General features: G+C 38.7%; 2 protein-coding genes and 1 long non-coding RNA gene across 3 annotated transcripts; 1 reads left to right on the forward strand and 2 right to left on the reverse strand.

The window, feature by feature from the left end:
- Positions 1-3393: 3393 nt before the first annotated feature.
- On the reverse strand, positions 3394-5026 carry LOC106168896 (uncharacterized). The gene is made up of 3 exons (XM_087007489.1): positions 4870-5026; positions 4262-4460; positions 3394-3844 (listed from the first exon to the last, which is right to left on the reverse strand). Exons 1-3 carry the CDS (start codon positions 4955-4957, stop codon positions 3685-3687), a joined length of 447 nt encoding a protein of 148 aa, XP_086863615.1. The 5' UTR covers positions 4958-5026; the 3' UTR covers positions 3394-3684.
- Positions 5027-6257: 1231 nt separating this feature from the next.
- On the forward strand, positions 6258-17251 carry LOC106168903 (uncharacterized). Its single transcript, XM_087008758.1, has 4 exons — positions 6258-6279; positions 6338-7781; positions 14694-14836; positions 15108-17251. The coding sequence occupies exons 1-4, from the start codon at positions 6258-6260 to the stop codon at positions 16715-16717; spliced, it is 3219 nt and encodes a 1072-aa protein (XP_086864884.1). The 3' UTR covers positions 16718-17251.
- LOC106168895 (uncharacterized) lies at positions 10519-11531 on the reverse strand. Its single transcript, XR_015333576.1, has 2 exons — positions 11337-11531; positions 10519-10941 (listed from the first exon to the last, which is right to left on the reverse strand). It is a non-coding gene; the product is annotated as an uncharacterized LOC106168895 (long non-coding RNA).
- Positions 17252-17766: the final 515 nt, after the last annotated feature.

Consider the following 17766-nt stretch of genomic DNA (forward strand, 5'->3'; position numbering starts at 1 on the left):
GTACAGTTTACTAAGTAAGATAGTACACATACACTAGTGGGTGGGGCTGGCGTATCTATATATATGACCTGTTTACCTTGGAAGCGTAACATAAACATATTTTGACCTAACATTAAGAAACGTTTAAAATGCTAGTACATGTAACAACCACCAGCTCTTTTAGTGACAGTCACTCAACCCCTGCTACATGTAACCTTGCGATTGATTAGACGTTTTCGGTCATCTATGGCTTTGTCTGTTCGGTGTCTCTCTGGTCTGACTCTACAAGCACTTTAAATTTTTTTAATTTAAAACGGCAAAAGTAAAACTTTGGGTTCACATTGCCTTTGTGAGTTCAGAGAAGTTTTCGAGGTTAAATCACTGCAATTCCTTGCTTGGATCAATGAACAACGTACAAATATTTTGCTTCGATGAATTCGAGAACGAAATGAAAATGACAGAAAAATACGGATTTTTTGGTATTCTGTACTTTCACCTGGCATGTTTCCATGGCTACAAGGTTACTTTTAAGCACCAAACATTGCTCCGATTCTATTAACACTCTGGGGTTGACTTTGCTCGCTTTAAACCGACTTTAAGAGACGAGGAGATGGGACTCTACGTGCGTTGGACGAGAAATATATAAAACAAAAATAAAAACAAAACGACAAGCAAAGGTGGAAATATCAACACCTATCTTTCTTGATTATTGGATTTTTAAATAAGTCAACTTTTAATAATTACAGCTTCTCAAAACAGTTTAACGGTCAAAACGAAGAGAGGCCATGAATCTGAATAAAGAGTACAAGGGACATTTTGCTCAAAATAGTATTTTCAAACACCGTGTGTTGACAATTATGTGCCAGTCTCACGTAAAATAAAGGACTGGCTTCCTACCGCAGGTTGCAATGTGATGATCGTTAAGCGCATAAATTAAAATTTAAAAATACACATTACAAAACTGGGGCACTTTGAGACATAGATTTTTTCATATCAATCTGAGACCACGTCCTCAGCCGTTAAGATTGTGCACCTTCGCCGACACGGCAGGCATTGTTAAGAAGTACATTCAATCGAATGAACGTTGGCTAAAATATTTTGATAGATGATTTTAAAGGATTATCTTTAAAGGTTACGAAAATGGATCCGCAGACGAACCAAAGGAGTCAGTGGCAGACGGCAGCGACATCTGGCGGCAGAATATCGACAACAGGAGTAGCCTAAAACAGATTACCCTTGATATCAGGGGATCCTAAAATGGTCCACAAAATTACAATGTCACTAGGAAAAGGTAGCCTACATCTGAAAAGTCTACGAACTTTCTTTTAATTATATTAAGCCTATGTTATATATCATTTGTTTAGGAATACATGAATATAAAGACGGCTCCTGTAAACAAAATTTGCATCTGTGTACAATTTTAAAATATTAACGTAACCGTGAAGTTTATGTGCGTCATATTGAGAAAAATCTATTTACATATTTGTTTGTAATACAATATTTACATAAACGGAATGAAAAATTAAAAGAAGTGTCATATGAAGTTTACCCTGGGTCCCTACTGGTGAATTAAATGAAAGCGTTTCTTCGTCAAATGAATATTAAATTCACACCTTAAAGATAAGAATTACACATACTGTAGAATTTGGACGCCCCATCCCCGCCTTTCTTTCCGTAGCCTATAATTTAATCCCATAGACACGATGCGTTCTTTCAAAAACACCTTGAGCAAATATGTAAAGAAGTGCAAAGAATTCACACCATCATTTCCACGCCTTCAGTAAAGAGAGGACAAAATTGCTGAGTATGTACATCAGCAGGTCAGAGTAACAATCGGTAAATACTAGGAAAACTGATCTGAGACGTCAGGAATTTCTAAGCGCCGATGATGTCGTCTTGGAGTGCTGTCCCCTGCCCCAAGCTTAAAAGCTTACAAAACAATTCAAGTGAAAATACGCCTAAAGAGAGAGCACAGATAACTCAAATGCTTGCTTTGGTACCTTAAGCAACAAAATTATTTCTAGTGCTCTAACGTATTTTTATATTTTTTGTAAGCAAGCCAAAGCTGGTATTGTCAAAGTGTGACAGTTGTGAAAAGAAGAGCAATGTTGAGCGAATTGTGCCAGAGAGAGAGAGAGAGAGAGAGAGAGAGAGAGAGTATACACCAAAATATTACTATAAAGGTAATTAGTGCTATATTATACTGGTCCTCAGGTTGTGTTTAAAGAGTATATTGTTGTGTGTGCTCTCTTCCGGACACCTTAACTGGCTGACGGACTCATAAGACTCTTTAAAGAGATATAAAAAGAATGCATTGTCTCCTCTGGACAGTGCCTACACTCTTAAAGATAGCTCGGTTTATAGTGCACGTTTATGGAGTTTTCAACTAGTATTGATAATAAGTAATGCAGCTAAATTTGAACGGCATGTAGACAATGATTCAACGTTCATAAAAAACTTTTTACATGTTTATTTCACCTTCAACGTAGAAGGCGACTATGAAGGAATCAATAGACCCTTAACGTAAACAAAATGCGAAAGATCCATTGACTTTTTCCAAAAGCACAACAAAGACCAAACATGGCATGGCTTTCACAACACAATAACCTGAGAGAGGAGTATTGAGGACGAACATTATTCTGTGTGCCCTGTGTAGCATGGGTTCAGACTCGCTGGGCGAAGAATTCAACTAAAATAAGCTTCCTGGTTCACTGTAGGTGGTTTTCGTTTTGTAATGACAGCTGTCTGACGATGAACAGTGAAATGTATGCAGTTAAATATACAGGAGGTCGAACAACGAAATATTAGCAATTTAAAGATATTTATCAAAAAAGGAAACCCCAATATAGAATTGGTATCCAGGGCGGTCTTGGTATGGCTTTGAAGGGACGTTGGCTGGTAAATATGACATGGCTGGCTACAATGTTCACCGTAGCAGGTAAGTTTACAATGTAGGATCGATTCGTGTACAGAACGGAAAGTTTCACCAAAAGGATATCACATTTTGCCCCGAGCTCGGGTCCGTAGGCGGGGAAGGAGAAGAGGAGGGGATAGAGGGTGGGGGCTCAAGAAGGTCCGCACTTCTGGTTAGGAAAATATCCGCTCACGGTCACGGTTAAAGGTTTTTAGAGAAGCCCCCCCCCCACCACCACCACCAATTTGAAATTACTAGCTAGAACTTGTTCATTATATTAAACACACACACACACACACACACACACACACATATAGAAGGAAACATTCCCCGTGGCATACATGTACTAACGAGTGCATACCCATTTTTTAATTTCAGTTCCCGCATCTTTTAATGAAAAAATAACCATTTGGATGCCACGAGTTAAGGGCAAATTGCCCATAAAACACATCAAACATCCTGTTTTGTAAATCCTCCGAAATATTTTAATAAATTGCTCATTTTGATCTCTGCTATAATAGACTGATATTTATTATAATATCCCATTTACAAATCATCAGACGGGAATATTTATTGTAATTTCCTGTCCTCATAATGCGACAGTCTTACTTTTGCAGAATGGGGTACGCTCAACTTAATAAAAATCTGACTGTCAAACTGTTTTTTTTCCTCTGTTAAAAGCTATGTCAATAACAGGCTAACGATGGGCCTAATTACCAAATTTATTAATACCAATGAGTCATCTTTTGTTTAATCTATCTGGTGTTAAAACCGGTGACTCTAAGAGCACTTTATTTTGAGCGGCAGCAGCAAAAGTTTGGTCCACAGTGCCTCCCATTGCAAGTGTCGAAGCGGTACATTTTCAAACCTAGTTTGGCGGTGTCCTTTGTGGTATCTTCAGACAGTTGTGGCCTTTCTGTATACACATGGAGAGCGTTAAAGCATTCCAGTCTGGAAAATAAACCTGCACTTTTAATGTTGAAGAGATACCATTAAATCAGGATTGTGAATCATGAGAGGAGAGTGAAGAACCCCACGAGGTGATAGCAATAAAATCCCCCCCCCCCCAAAAAAAAAAGGAATAAAAAATTAAAAGACTTGTGTTTGACAAAACATCTCAGTAGTGATATGTATGAGATATAATTTGCATCTCTTCTGCACAGGAGGTATGGGACATATTATATATATATATTACGGATCTATCTAATGTAGAGTAAATGCATAGGAAATTGTAAAGGTAAAGGTCGTAATGCTTTTAAGTTAGATAAAGAACAGCATGAAATTGAAAAATATTAGGTAAATTCTGGAGGCAAAATTATCATCTGTGAAACACAACCGACTCCATTATATTGCATGGGCGATTTTTACCCTCCTCTGCTGACTTGGTAATCTTGGGCAGAGAGGGCGCTGCTTCCACAGATTTCTGCGCAAGTTGGCGCGTCGCCACTGCACGTCCTGCGCACTGCAAACACCCATCCACCCCGGCTACTCAGAGCAGTGCAAGTTGACTGGGCGAGTTCGTCCCGGTAGTTGTATGCAACCTGGTACTGGGATATGCTGCAGGTTTCTATACACAAAAACAGAGAAGTTATAAACGTGTTTGGATATTAATATACAGGGATGTTTACGGGATCTTGACACATTGCAAAGCAGGCACCACCAGGCAGGCACCACCAGGCAGGCACCACCACCATGCAGATTAAAATTCAGTGTTTACACATTTTCATGAAAAGATAAATGGAGATATTGATTGATACCCAGTCAAATAAATAACAGGCCTCAAAATGTCTTATTTCTAAATGTGAGAACAGACTAGAACAAAATTATCAAAGCTAAACAATTGGATTGCCCAAGCTTTCATTTCGTTTCTTTTTAGCTATATAGGAACCAAATATTTTATAGCCTAATAACCATAATAGATATATAAATGAATAAATAAAGAAATAAAGTTATTAATGAATGATTTCTAGTCTTACCTCCCGCTGCTTCATCACAACTCAACACTCCCATAAGTGCAACACAAGCTACATAGAGAGGTGCCACTTTCACAACTTTACCCAGCATACTGTATATCGCTTTAAAATCACTATAGCTTGGATTCAGCTCAAAGCAGTGCAGGATCTATGAAACCAGTGTTAATGTCAGTTATATATACGAGTAAATCAGCACTGTAATATCCTCATTTACACTATATGATTTGATTTGAAAGGAGAAAATTACAGGATGAGTCATGGGGCTCATTCCCAATTGAATTATCTTTCTAAGTAAATCGATCCAACTCCGCGGGTACACTGGCTGAATGCAATTAGATTAACTCGTCTCCTCTGCAGATTGCATAAAAGTAGGTTGGAAATAAGAGGAGGCGTGTTAATCGGATATATTCTTGAGAATAAACCCACAGAATCACGCTCTTCACTTTGTCCAAATCCTTGACAGGACAGTAACTCAATCAATGTTCAAAAATGAAAAAAAAAATCATAGTGCAAGTGAGTGTTAACATAAATCGTATAAATAATTGAATTATTAAATAAAAATCTTATTGCAGAAAAAAAAAAAACACATTGGGTTCAGCCCACAGCACTGTAGGATCTACAAAACACCTCGATCAATGCTAAACATAAACCAGTATTCTTACATTATTTTTCACCTAACCTTGCTTTGTATGACTTTTTCTTTTCCACAAGCTAGAAGGGCTTATCAAGGGGGATGTTTTGGCCTTGGGGCTTGCAAGAGCGAGAGAGCGAGGGGGGCAGGGTTGAGATGCATCCCAGAAACAGAAAAAAAACTCCTCCAGTTGTGCAAAAAGGATAACGAATAGCGTTAGACTAGTAGGGTATTACTATGAAGGGGAGGCAAATTAGCTCAACTAAATTCAATTTTGACTGCTGTACTGATATTGTGAGAAAAAAGTATTCTTATTGTTCTCTTTGCGCTTCTGCTCTCAATATAAGATAAATGAAATATCCAATCAATCTAGTTTGTTGTTAAGAATCATTTTTGTGACACTAGTCCCGTTGCATTTGATGGGAATGAACTATTTAAAAAAACACTTGTATGGTACAGCGGTCTTTTATTCCAGTGACTCTTCATTCTTTTTTAATTCAGCTGCAAACCACGTTACACAAGCGACACCATGCATGGATGGCGACACGTTTCCACACCCATCTGGAGATTGCAACAAATACCTAGTATGTGCCAGCGGTTCTCTCCAGGACCAAAATTGTATCACTGGACTCAACTTTGACCCTAATTCCCATAGGTGCGTTTGGCCCAGCGAGTACGCTTGTCCTACGACCACCACAACAACCACCACCACGACACCGTATACAGGGACAGTCATTGCTACTTCGCCAACGACAAAAACATGCACAAATGGACAATACTACGTACATCCGTCTGGAGATTGTAACCGATATCTTTCATGTGCAAACGGTATACTTTTAGAACAGTCATGTGGAGCAGGCCTCGTTTTCCGCCCAGATGATAATAGCTGCATTTGGCCTAGCGATTACACTTGCCCTACAACCACCACTACAACCACTACTGCGGCACCGTATACAGGGACAGGTAGCACCTCTCCTCAGACAGTTACCCCTACTACCCCAGGAGTCACGTCCACAACGACATGTACACATGGACAGAATTACGTGCATCCGTCCGGGGATTGTAACCGCTATCTTACGTGTGCGAATGGCATTCTTGCAGAAACGACTTGTGCGACAGGACTCAATTTCAACCCAGATGAAAATGCCTGCGTTTGGATCCGCGATTACACTTGCCCTACTACCTCCACTACAACCACTACCACGGCGCCGTATACAGGGACAGATAGCACCATTCCTCGGACAGTTACTCCTACTACACCAGGAGTCACGTCGACAACAACATGTACACCTGGACAGGATTACGTGCATCCGTCTGGAGATTGTTCACGATATCTTTATTGTATAAACGGCATTCTTTTAGACCTGTCATGTGGGGAAGGACTCAACTTCAGTCCAAATGCCAGCACCTGCGTTTGGCCCCACCAGTACGCTTGTCCTACGACCACCACTACAACCACTACCACGGCATCGTATTCAGGGACAGGTAGCACCACTCCTCGGACAGTTACTCCTACTACACCAGGAGTCACGCCCACAACAACATGCACACATGGACAGGATTACGTGCATCCGTCTGGAGATTGTACACGATATCTGTCATGCTCGAAAGGTATACTTTTAGAAACGTCATGTCCAGTGGGTCTCAACTTCAGTCCAATTGATGGTAACTGCGTTTGGCCCAGTCAGTACACTTGCCCTGCTACCACCACAACAACCATTACCATGGCGCCGTATACAGGGACAGGGACGCCTTCTACCCCAGCAGTCACGTCGACAACAACATGTACGCATGGACAGAACTACGTGCATCCGTCCGGAAATTGTAACCGTTATCTTACATGTTCGGACGGTATACTATTAGAAACTTCGTGTGCAGCAGGCCTCAATTTCAGTCCAGATGAGAGTGACTGCGTTTTGCCCAGTCGGTACGCTTGTCCTACGACCACCAGTTCAACCACTACAGCGATTTCGTATACAGAAACAGGTACCACAACAACCACTACCACGGCACCGTATACAGGGACAGGCACCACGGCAACCACTACAACCACTACCACGGCACGGTATACAGGGACAGGTAGCACCACTCCTCGGACTGTTACTCCTACTACACCAGGTGTCACGTCCACAACAACATGTACACGCGACGGACAGAACTACGTGCATCCGTATGGCGACTGTAACCGCTATCTTACATGCTCGAACGGCATGATTTTAGAAAAGTCATGCACGACAGGTCTGAATTTCAATCCGTATGAAAATATTTGCGTGTCACCCAGCCAGTACGCTTGCCTTACGGTTACTACACCAATAATTTCAGCTGGCGCTCTCTTTCAACATTCTCTTGGTTGGTTTACGTCATTACTGTTCTGCCTGCTGCACTTAACAATTTGAGTGTAACCTCATTAATATTGAAAGTGTTTTTGTAAAAATTATGAACAAAGGTAAAAATATTGTGTTGTGTAAAAAGATTGTTTGATAAGTACAATATATGTGTGCGTAACAAATATTTATGTCTCCTCATTAACCCAAGCGAAAGGATAAGTAAATGACAAACACAGATATAGTGTTCGAAGTTTGGCCGGTAGCGGCCGCTTTTATTGAAAGATCCCTCTAGTAAAGAATGGTGTTAGATATTAAATTGCATTAGATAATGTTAATTAGTTAAAATTACGTAATGTCATATCATAAAAATAAATATCAAAACAAATAGTGCACATATTTTCATCCGTGGGGTTGCAAAGAGTATTTATGTGCATGTAGTATTATCTGTTCATTTGTGTTGGAGTACACATATATATGTTACCACAGTGACAACTAAATAAATTATTAGCTTTTTACTTTTTACTGTATTTTGTTTATGCAATAAAGGCCGGACTCCAATAACTTAAATCAAATAAATTAATAGAAAAAATACAAAATTGTTACTGATATGTTAGGCTAGATATCAGTAGAGAGTAATTTGAAAATTTCTAAAAGATAAAACGAAATTGTAATATTGTTAAAAACAATGCATTCAAAAGGTATCTACAACAGCAGTTCGATGATGTGTTTTAGTAAATATCTAATTCTTTTGAAACGATCAATTAATTTTATCTGTATAAATCTCTTTATATATATATATGGCACAGAACACACGATGTTTAAAAATACTATTTTGAGCAAAATGTCCCTTTCATTCTTTATTCAGATTCATAGCCTCTATTCGTTTTGACCGTCAAACATTTTTCGAGAAGCTACAATTATTAACAGTTGACTATTAAATCCAATAATCAAGAAAGTTAAGTGTTGACATTTCCGGCCTTTCTTCTCGTTTTATATATATAACGTTAAGATTGTGAGCATTTGCTGACACGACGGACATTGTAGACGTGCAATGAATATTAAACTCACAGCTTAAAGAAAAAGAATTATACCTACTGCAAAATTTTTACGCCCAAACTCCACCTTTCTTTCTGTGGCCTATAATTTTATCCTAAAGACACAACGCGTTCTTTCAACAACACCTTTAACAAATACGGGAAGAAGTGCAGAGGTTTCACTTATTTCAGTAAAGAGAAAGGTTTGTACATGAGCAGATTAGAGTAACAATCGGTAAATACTAGAAAATAATCTGAGACGTCAGGGATTTCTATGCGCCGATAATGTCGTTTTGGAGGGCTGTCCCCAGTCCCCAAGCGTAAAAGCTTACAAAACAATTCAAGGGGGAATACGCCTAGAGAGGCAGCTCAAAGAACTCAAATGCTGGTTTTGATCTTGTAAAAAACAAAATTATTACCAGTACTCAAAAATATTTTTATGTTATTTGAAATGTGACAGTTGTGCAAAGAAAAGCAATGTTGAGGAAATTGTGCGGGAGAGAGAGAGAGAGAGAGAGAGAGAGAGAGAGATCAAAATATAACTATAGAGATTACTAGTGCTATATTTTACTGGACCTCGGGTTTGTTTGTACTTATGTGCCCTCTTCCAGCCACCTGAACTGGCTGACGAAGGCAGAAAACTCTTAAAATTGGTATAAAAAGTATACATGTACAGTATCTCCTCTGGACATTGCATACACTCTTAAAAATAACTCGGTTCAGCGTACACGTTTATGGAGTTTTCAACTACTAGTATTGATAATTAGTAATGCAGCTAAATTTGAACAATAGACAGTGATTAAATGTTTTTTTTTTATATTTCACCTTCATCCAAGAAGGCCACTGGGGAGGAATCAATAGACCCTTAATGTAAACAAAATCTGAAAGATCTAGTGACTTTTTATGTAAAAACACAATAAAGACCAAACAAGGCATTTTTTTTCACAACACAATAACCTCAGAGACGAGTATTGAGGTTGAACACTCTTCTGTATACGACGCAGTATTAGCAATTTAAAGGTGGTTATAAAAAAAGGAAACACAATATAGAATTGGTATCTTGGGCGGTCTTGGTATGTTTTTGAAGCTACATTGGCTGGTATATGTGACACGGCTGGTCACAATGTCGACCTTCGCAGGTAAGTTTACAATTTGTGATCGAGTCGTATACAGAACGGAAACTTTCACCAAGAGGATATCGTATCTTTACCCTGAATTCGGGTCCGTGGAAAGAGAGGGGGAGGGGGATAGAGGGTGGGGGCTCAGGAAGATCCTCACTTCTGGTTGGAAAAATATCCGCTCTAAGCCAAAAGTCAATGGTTCTAAGCCAGTACTTAAACACACGTAGATTTTACGGTAAAAAGGTCCACCTTTTCAGCGCCCCTCCTCTCCCCCCCCTCCCCCCCCCCCACCCCCAACTGAAATTACTATCAATAGCTTGTGCGTTATATTAAACATATATGTTTGATAATAGAGACTTCGGTGGAAACATATCCCATGGGTTCTTATGAATGCATGCGCGTATTTTAATTTCAGCTCCCATATCGATAATTGAAAGTATTACTATTTGGATGTCAAGAATAAAGGACAAGTAGCCCCTAGAATTTATCATATATCATGTTTTGTAAATCTAGCTAAAATGTTTCCAATAAAATGCACATTTTCATTTCTGCTATAATAGCCTTATATTTATTATAATACTCCAGTTACATCTTTCCTGTCCTCATAATGCAACAGTCTCACTTTTGCAGTATATGGTAAAGTCAAATTAACAAAATTTAACTGTCAAACTTTTACAATTTTTCCTCTGTTAAAAGCTATGTCAATGATACATGAAGGCTGATGATAGGCCTCTTTACCAAATTTATTAGTACCAATCAGTCATTTTTTTTATTAATCTGTCTGATGTTAAAATTGGTGACTTTATTTTGAGCGGCAACAGCAAAAGTTTGGTCCACAGCCCTTCCCATCACAGGAGTTGTAGCGGAATATTTTCAGACCGAGTTTGGCAATGTCTTTTCTAGTATCTTCAGATAGTTGGGGTCTCCCTCCATACACATGGAGAGCGTTAAAGCATTCCAGTCTGAAATATCCATTAATTAGTATTGTGATTAATGGGAGGAAAGTGATGCCCACGAGTTGATAGCAATGAAATAAAAACTAATAAAGAATGAAAAATTAAAGGATTAAACATCTCAGTATTGATATATACGAGATATATACGAAATTTGCATCTCTTCTGCACAGGAGGTATGGGACATATTATATATACATGTATATTACGGATCTATCTAATGTAGCGTAAATGCAGTGTCAACCATAGGAAATTGTAAAGGTAAAGGTCGTTATGCTTTTAAGTTGGATAAAGAACAGTTATGAAATGAAAAAAAATCTTAAGGGTAAATTTTGGAGACAAAATAATCATCTGTGCAACACAACCGAACACATTATATCTAACAGTGAATGGGCAATTCTTACCCTCTACTGCTGACTTGGCTATCTTGGGCAGAGAGGGCTCTGCGTCTACAGATTTGTGCGCAAGTTGGCCCGTCGCCATCGCACGTCCTGCGCACTGCATACACCCATCCTCTCCGGCCACTCATAGCAGTGCAAGTTGACTGGGCGAGTTCGTCCCGGTAGTTGTATGTAACCTGGTACTGGGATGTGCTGCAGGTTTCTACACAAAAAGAGAGAAGTTGTCAACGTGTTTGCATGCTAATAAACATATCTCGATTTAAATTCAAAAGATGATGCATTCAGAGATTGTTTGCGGGATCTTGACGCATTGCAAGGCAGGCACCACAAGGCAGGCACCACCATGAAGGCACCACCAGGCGGGCACCACCATGCAGGCACCACCAGGCGGGCACCACCCCTACAGGATTGCGTTACTGGGGACCGTCTGGTCAATGTTCATATGTCCCACTTAAATGTGATGGCTGTTAAAATTCAGTCTTTACACATTTTTCACGATATTATGAAAAGATAAAAAAATTGACTAATATTCCAGCTAAATAAATAAATAAATAACCGACCTCAAAATGTCTAATCTCTAATTATAAGAACAAACTAGAACAAAATAACCAAAACTAAACAATAACACTGGACTTCCCAAAGCTTTCATTCCGTTTCTTTTTTGCTATATCGCAACCAAACATTTTATAGCATTTGTATATTATATAGCTAATATCACTATAACTTGGATTCAGCTTACAGCAGTGCAGAATCTATTAAAACCAGTGTTAACGCCAGTTATATATACGAGTAATACTGTAATATCCTCATTTATATAATATGATTTGATTTGAAAAGAGCAAATTACAGGGCTCATTTCCAATGAAACTATCGTTTTAAGTAAAACGATATAACTCCACGGGGACTCTCGCTGAATGTAGCCAGATGAACAAATTAACACCCCGCCTCTTGGCGTTGAGTTATATCCAGAAAAGCTGGTGATTGTACGAGTATGTTGAAAATAAGAGGTTTGTAAATCGAATTTATCTTTGGGAAAAACCCCACAGAATCACGCTCTTACATGTAACTATATCCAAACCTTTGACACAACTCAATCAATGTACAAAAAAAGTCCACAATCATAGTGCTGATAGTGATTGTTAACATAAATTGTATAAGTTATTGGATTTTATTGTTAAAAAATTAAAGTATGTGACAGTAAAAATATATCTGACTGCAGAAAAAATACACGTGTTTTGGTTCCGCTCACAGTGTGCACTGTAGTGTTCACAAAACGCTTCGGTCCGATATTCAACAGAAACCATTATCCTTACTCCATGTTAACATAGAGGGGGTTATCAAAAGGGGTGTTTTGAGACCTAGTTAAGAGGCCTACGGGCTAGCAAGAGCGGGAGAAAGAGGGGGCTTTAGAGGCATCCTAGAAACAGAAAAAAGTCCTCCAGCTGTGCATAAAAGTGTGGCAAAAAGGGTGGGGAATGCATAAGACTCGTTGAGCAATACTTTGACGGAATACAATGTCTTTCAACTCAATTCAATTCAATTTTGACTGCTGCTCTTGCTGAATTGTAAAAAAGAAAAAACTTCATCTTATTTTCTTTGTGCTTTTGCTCACAATGCAGAAAAATTGAAATATCTCGGCACCGTATACAGGGACAGGGACACCTACAGACGCCTACTAAAGGCCGGGCTCCAGTAACTTAAACCAAATAAATTAATAGAAAAAAACACAAAATTGTTAGGCTGGATATCAGTAGAGAGTAATTTTAAAATTTCTAGAAGAATAAACGAAATTGTAATATTGTTAAAAACGATGCATTCAAAAGGTTTCTACATAAACAGCAGTTTGATATAGTGTTTTAGTAAATATCTAATTTCTATGAAACAATCAATTAATTTTTTCGCCTAATAGATGGCAGCACAGGATACTCTTAGCATTCTATATGTTTGACCAGCATATGGTAACACACGTGATTCTTGGATCTATGTCAATGTTAATGTGAGAAATAAATGCCGAAAAAGAGAGATTTTAGTTGTTTTAATTTAAATTAGGCACAATTATATAATAAATGAAAAAAATACAGAGAGAGAAATTGTTTAAATAGCGCCATGCGAGTACACGTATTATAGTATGCGTTTCTCCCATCTGCCTGTATGGCACAGTGTAGACGAGCCGGCGATCACATGCAAAAGACACTGAAAAAACTGTACAGTGACTATACTCTTATTGAAAACTCGGTGCGCGTTCATGAGTTTTTAGTAGCATTGATAATTAGTAAAACAGCTAAAAGCGATCGATACACAATGAATTGAAATGTTTTTCTCTTTCACTTTCATTATGAAAGAAAACTGAGGGAGAATCAATAAAGCCCTATCGTAATTACCTGCGAAATACCTACAATGTAGTATAGCTCTATGCAAAAGCATAATTTGTGATCTGCTTTTAACACAAGGAACATGATCACAAACACGACGGCTGATGCGATCGAACTCGTCGGTCAAAGTTAAGCACGAATCACATCTACTTCGATACTAGACGCCTATTCAGAATAAATTTGAGACGTGCCAGCGGAATCCTGTAGTAAAAAGACTGAATATCCAAAAGAAGCTTTTGGGTTACACCAGCCAAGCGGAGAAGTGCAGTTGCACATTATGTTATATGATCTGTGAAACGTTCGTTCAGACGTGTTGAGAATAGAATTTAACTAAAATAAGTCTCCTGGTGGAAGATGTGCTTCTTATAATGAATTCATGGCGATGAAAAGTAAAATATATGAAAGACATCATTATGATCTATAGTAGCGTAATGTTTAAACAAAAAAGTAAACCTCATTATGGAAAAGGCGACTAGGAAGGCCTAGGGCATGGCTTTAAAGGGACTTTGGCTTTTAAATGTAGCATGGCTAACCACAGTATTGTCTTTGGCAGGTAAGTGTTTGATCTACCAATCGAACTGACACATTCATCAAAAAGATATGATTTTTTTCCTGACCTTTTGTGTAATTTTTAATACATATGCAATTACATAGATAGAGAAGGGAAACATTCCCCATGCAAGTATTTTTTTATTTTTGTTACCGCATAGAACTATGAAAAATAAATAGGGCATTCGGTTAAATGGCATATCGGACATCCTGTTTTGTAAATCTGCCTTTAACTATTTTTATTGGATTGCTTAATAGGATCTATGTTATTACCGAATGAGGCTTATTTAAATATTCAATTTTGAAGTCAACAGACTGGAATATTTATTGTTATTTCCTGTCCTTATGACAATCCTACTTTTGAAGCATACGGTAACCTCATTAAAACAAAACCGACGACTTTTTATTTGATTTTTATCTTTGTTTTTTATTTTGAAAGGCAACAGCAGAAGTTTGGTCCACAGAGCCCCCCCTCCCTTGCCGGATGTCGTATGGTTGAAATTGTAGTTTCAGTTTTGCACACAGTGCCAATGTATTTCAACCATGCTCGTGCTTTCTTCCTTTACCCTGTACTGGTGCTCTGTAGGGGTTAATTATTGAAATATCATGTAATCGCAATTTTCACCTGGCATTTCGTCATTAAGAAAGAAAAATAAAGGTATATGACGTCTTGATCGAAATGAGGGACGTGATGTGATTGGTTAAGAAGATTTTTTTAAATGCCACTGATCATGGATCATGGATCTTTTTTTTTTCAAACCCCATTTTTATTTTATTTATTTATTTATTTTTGGAATAACGCCTATAAGTCGAAAAAAATTACTTCAATGAATATCTATTTTCTTTAATTCAGCTGCAAACCACGCAACACTTACAACGCCATGCACGGTTGGCGATTCATTTCCACATCCGTCTGGAGATTGCAACAAATACAAAGTTTGTGCGAGTGGTTCTCTACTAGACCAGAATTGTAACACCGGTCTAAACTTTGATCCTAATACCCATGGCTGCGTTTGGCCCTGGGAGTACGCTTGCCCTGCGACTACTACTACAACTACTACCACGGCACCGTATACAGGGACAGGTAGCACCACGTCTCGGACAGTTACTCCTACTACCCCAGGAGTCACGTCCACAACAACATGCACACATGGACAGAACTACGTACATCCGTCCGGAAACTGTACCCTATATCTTACATGCTCGAATGGTATACTTTTAGAAATGATATGTGTAGCAGGTCTCAACTTCAGTCCAGATGACGGTACCTGCGTTTGGTCTTACCAGTACGCCTGTCCTTCCACTACTACTACTACTACTACTACTACTACTACTGCCATATATACTGGATCATATACTGGGAAGAAAAGTACTGGATCGCTTGCAACAACAGCCGAATCACCAACAACCACAATTAAATCATCAACAATCACAACCGAATCACCAACAACCTCAACAGAATCACAAGCAACCCCAACTGAATCGCCAACAACTACAACTGAATCACCAACAACCACAACTGAATCACCAACAACCTCAACAGAATCACAAGCAACCTCAACAGAATCACAAGCAACCTCAACTAAATCACCAACAACCACAACTGAATCACCAACAACCACAACTGAATCACGAACAACCACAGCTGAATCACCAACAACCTCAAAAGAATCACAAGCAATCTCAACTGAATCGCCAACAACTACAACTAAATCACCAACAACCACAACTGAATCACCAACAACCACAACTGAAGTAACAACAACCACATTTGAATTACCAGCAACCTCAACTGAAACACCAACAACCACTACAGAATCACCAGGAACCTCAACAGAATCACCAACAACTACAACTAAGTCACCAACAACCACAAATGAATCACCAACAACCACAACTGAAGTACCAACAACCACAACTGATTCACCAACAACCACAAATGAATTATTTAAAACCACAGCTGGATCACCAACAACCACTACTAAATCACCAACAACCACAACTAAATCACCAACAACTACTGTTAAATCACCAACAACCATATCTGAATTACAAACAACTACAAGTAAATCTCAAACAAGCACAGCTGAATCGCGTACAACCCCGATTGAATCACCAACAACCAGAACTGAATCACCAACAATAGGCCTACCAACTGAAACCACGATAATCACAACTAAATCAATAACGACATCAAGTGTATCACCTTCAACCCCATGGCTATCATCCCCATCCATTTTGGAGCCACCCATAAACACAAAAGCTACCGGTACAACCACAACTGAATCACCAACGACCATGACAGAATCACAAACGACTGTAATTGAATCAATAAAAACTAGGACTATATCATCAACAACCACAACAGAGCCTCCAATTATCTCCACTGGCTCACTCTCAAAATTCTCTTGGTTTCTTTACACCATTACTGTTTTACTTGAGGTACTGAAACAATGCCTTTGACGAAGTGCCATTATGCTGTGCTCTGCAGGGTTTAAGATAAAGTCTACCAGGCAATATTTTTGACTAACTGGCAACTTATTTATCAGCCATCATACGTGTATTTACGAAAATGGGCAAGGGCCTATGGAAGAAGTTTTCCGTAGTCTCTGTTGGAAAAAAATATGATAAAGCAGAGTTATTCTTTACTTAGACACTAAATAGCAGCGGTCAAACGACGTTTCGGTCCTCCAGTGATGGACCTTGGTTGCTACCTGTTTCCGAAGAAATGTTTGAAAGCACTTTTTCAAATTTTCCAATCATATGAAAATGTTAAAAAATAATAGTTAATTGGCTTATTTCAGCTTCATCTTACTTGAATACATCTTTATCCAAGTATATCATTAATTCTTTCCTTGCACTATTTAAGACTTTGAAAATAAAATGTGTCAGCTTCTTGAGTAATGATTCTTGTGCTTCTTCGTAAAATTGAAGGCAGGCGATACATAGGCCAACGAACTAGTCGGCACCTGAACGACATGCAATCTGGGTGTGAGATTGTAAGGACTGTTTGATCACAAATAAAACAGCATTTCAAGTGAAACCGAGCACTGTTCTATCCATATTGCTTACACATTACAGTAAAATTGGCCTCGTCAACTATTTTCACTGACCGATCCAAGTGAATCATGAATCTGCCGGTGTAACGAAACAGAGGGTCCGTGTAACAGAAAGTCCGCCCTCCACATAGTTATAATGGTTAGGGTTAGTCTGACCTAAGTGGGTCAAAATCTAAGGCGAGGCTCACCTGTACGAATGAATGGGAAGCGGACTCTCTGTTTTGGGGGACTCTCTGTCACGTTACACCGGCGGGGTGACGGCAGAAATATGCACAGCAAGTGAATAGGCAAAGAAATATCCTTGAATATTAGGGGCGGATCCCTGACATTTTTTCTGACAGTCTTACAAATCGCGATACATATACATTCACTTGCATATATATGAAGAAAATATCCTTGAAACAAAATCGTTACCGAATTATTACAAACATGCAGAGAGAGAGAGAGAGAGAG

This window comes from Lingula anatina, chromosome 3 (assembly GCF_051362555.1).
Source record: "Lingula anatina isolate TDL-2025a chromosome 3, LinAna3.0, whole genome shotgun sequence".
In the NCBI taxonomy this organism is placed as follows: Eukaryota; Metazoa; Brachiopoda; class Lingulata; order Lingulida; family Lingulidae; genus Lingula; species Lingula anatina.

Excerpts from the sequence above, each read along its gene's own strand:
- LOC106168896 (XM_087007489.1), bottom strand. The coding sequence starts at position 4,957 with ATGCTGGGTAAAGTTGTGAAAGTGGCACCTCTCTATGTAGCTTGTGTT. Across the intron at positions 4,461-4,869 it reads TTGTGATGAAGCAGCGGGAG|AAACCTGCAGCATATCCCAG; the intron begins GTAAGACTAGAA and ends TTTTGTGTATAG. Across the intron at positions 3,845-4,261 it reads TACCAAGTCAGCAGAGGAGG|ACTGGAATGCTTTAACGCTC; the intron begins GTAAAAATCGCC and ends TTTATTTTCCAG.
- LOC106168903 (XM_087008758.1), top strand. The coding sequence starts at position 6,258 with ATGCACAAATGGACAATACTAC. Across the intron at positions 6,280-6,337 it reads GCACAAATGGACAATACTAC|AACAGTCATGTGGAGCAGGC; the intron begins GTACATCCGTCT and ends GTATACTTTTAG. Across the intron at positions 7,782-14,693 it reads ATTTGCGTGTCACCCAGCCA|GCAACAGCAGAAGTTTGGTC; the intron begins GTACGCTTGCCT and ends TTATTTTGAAAG.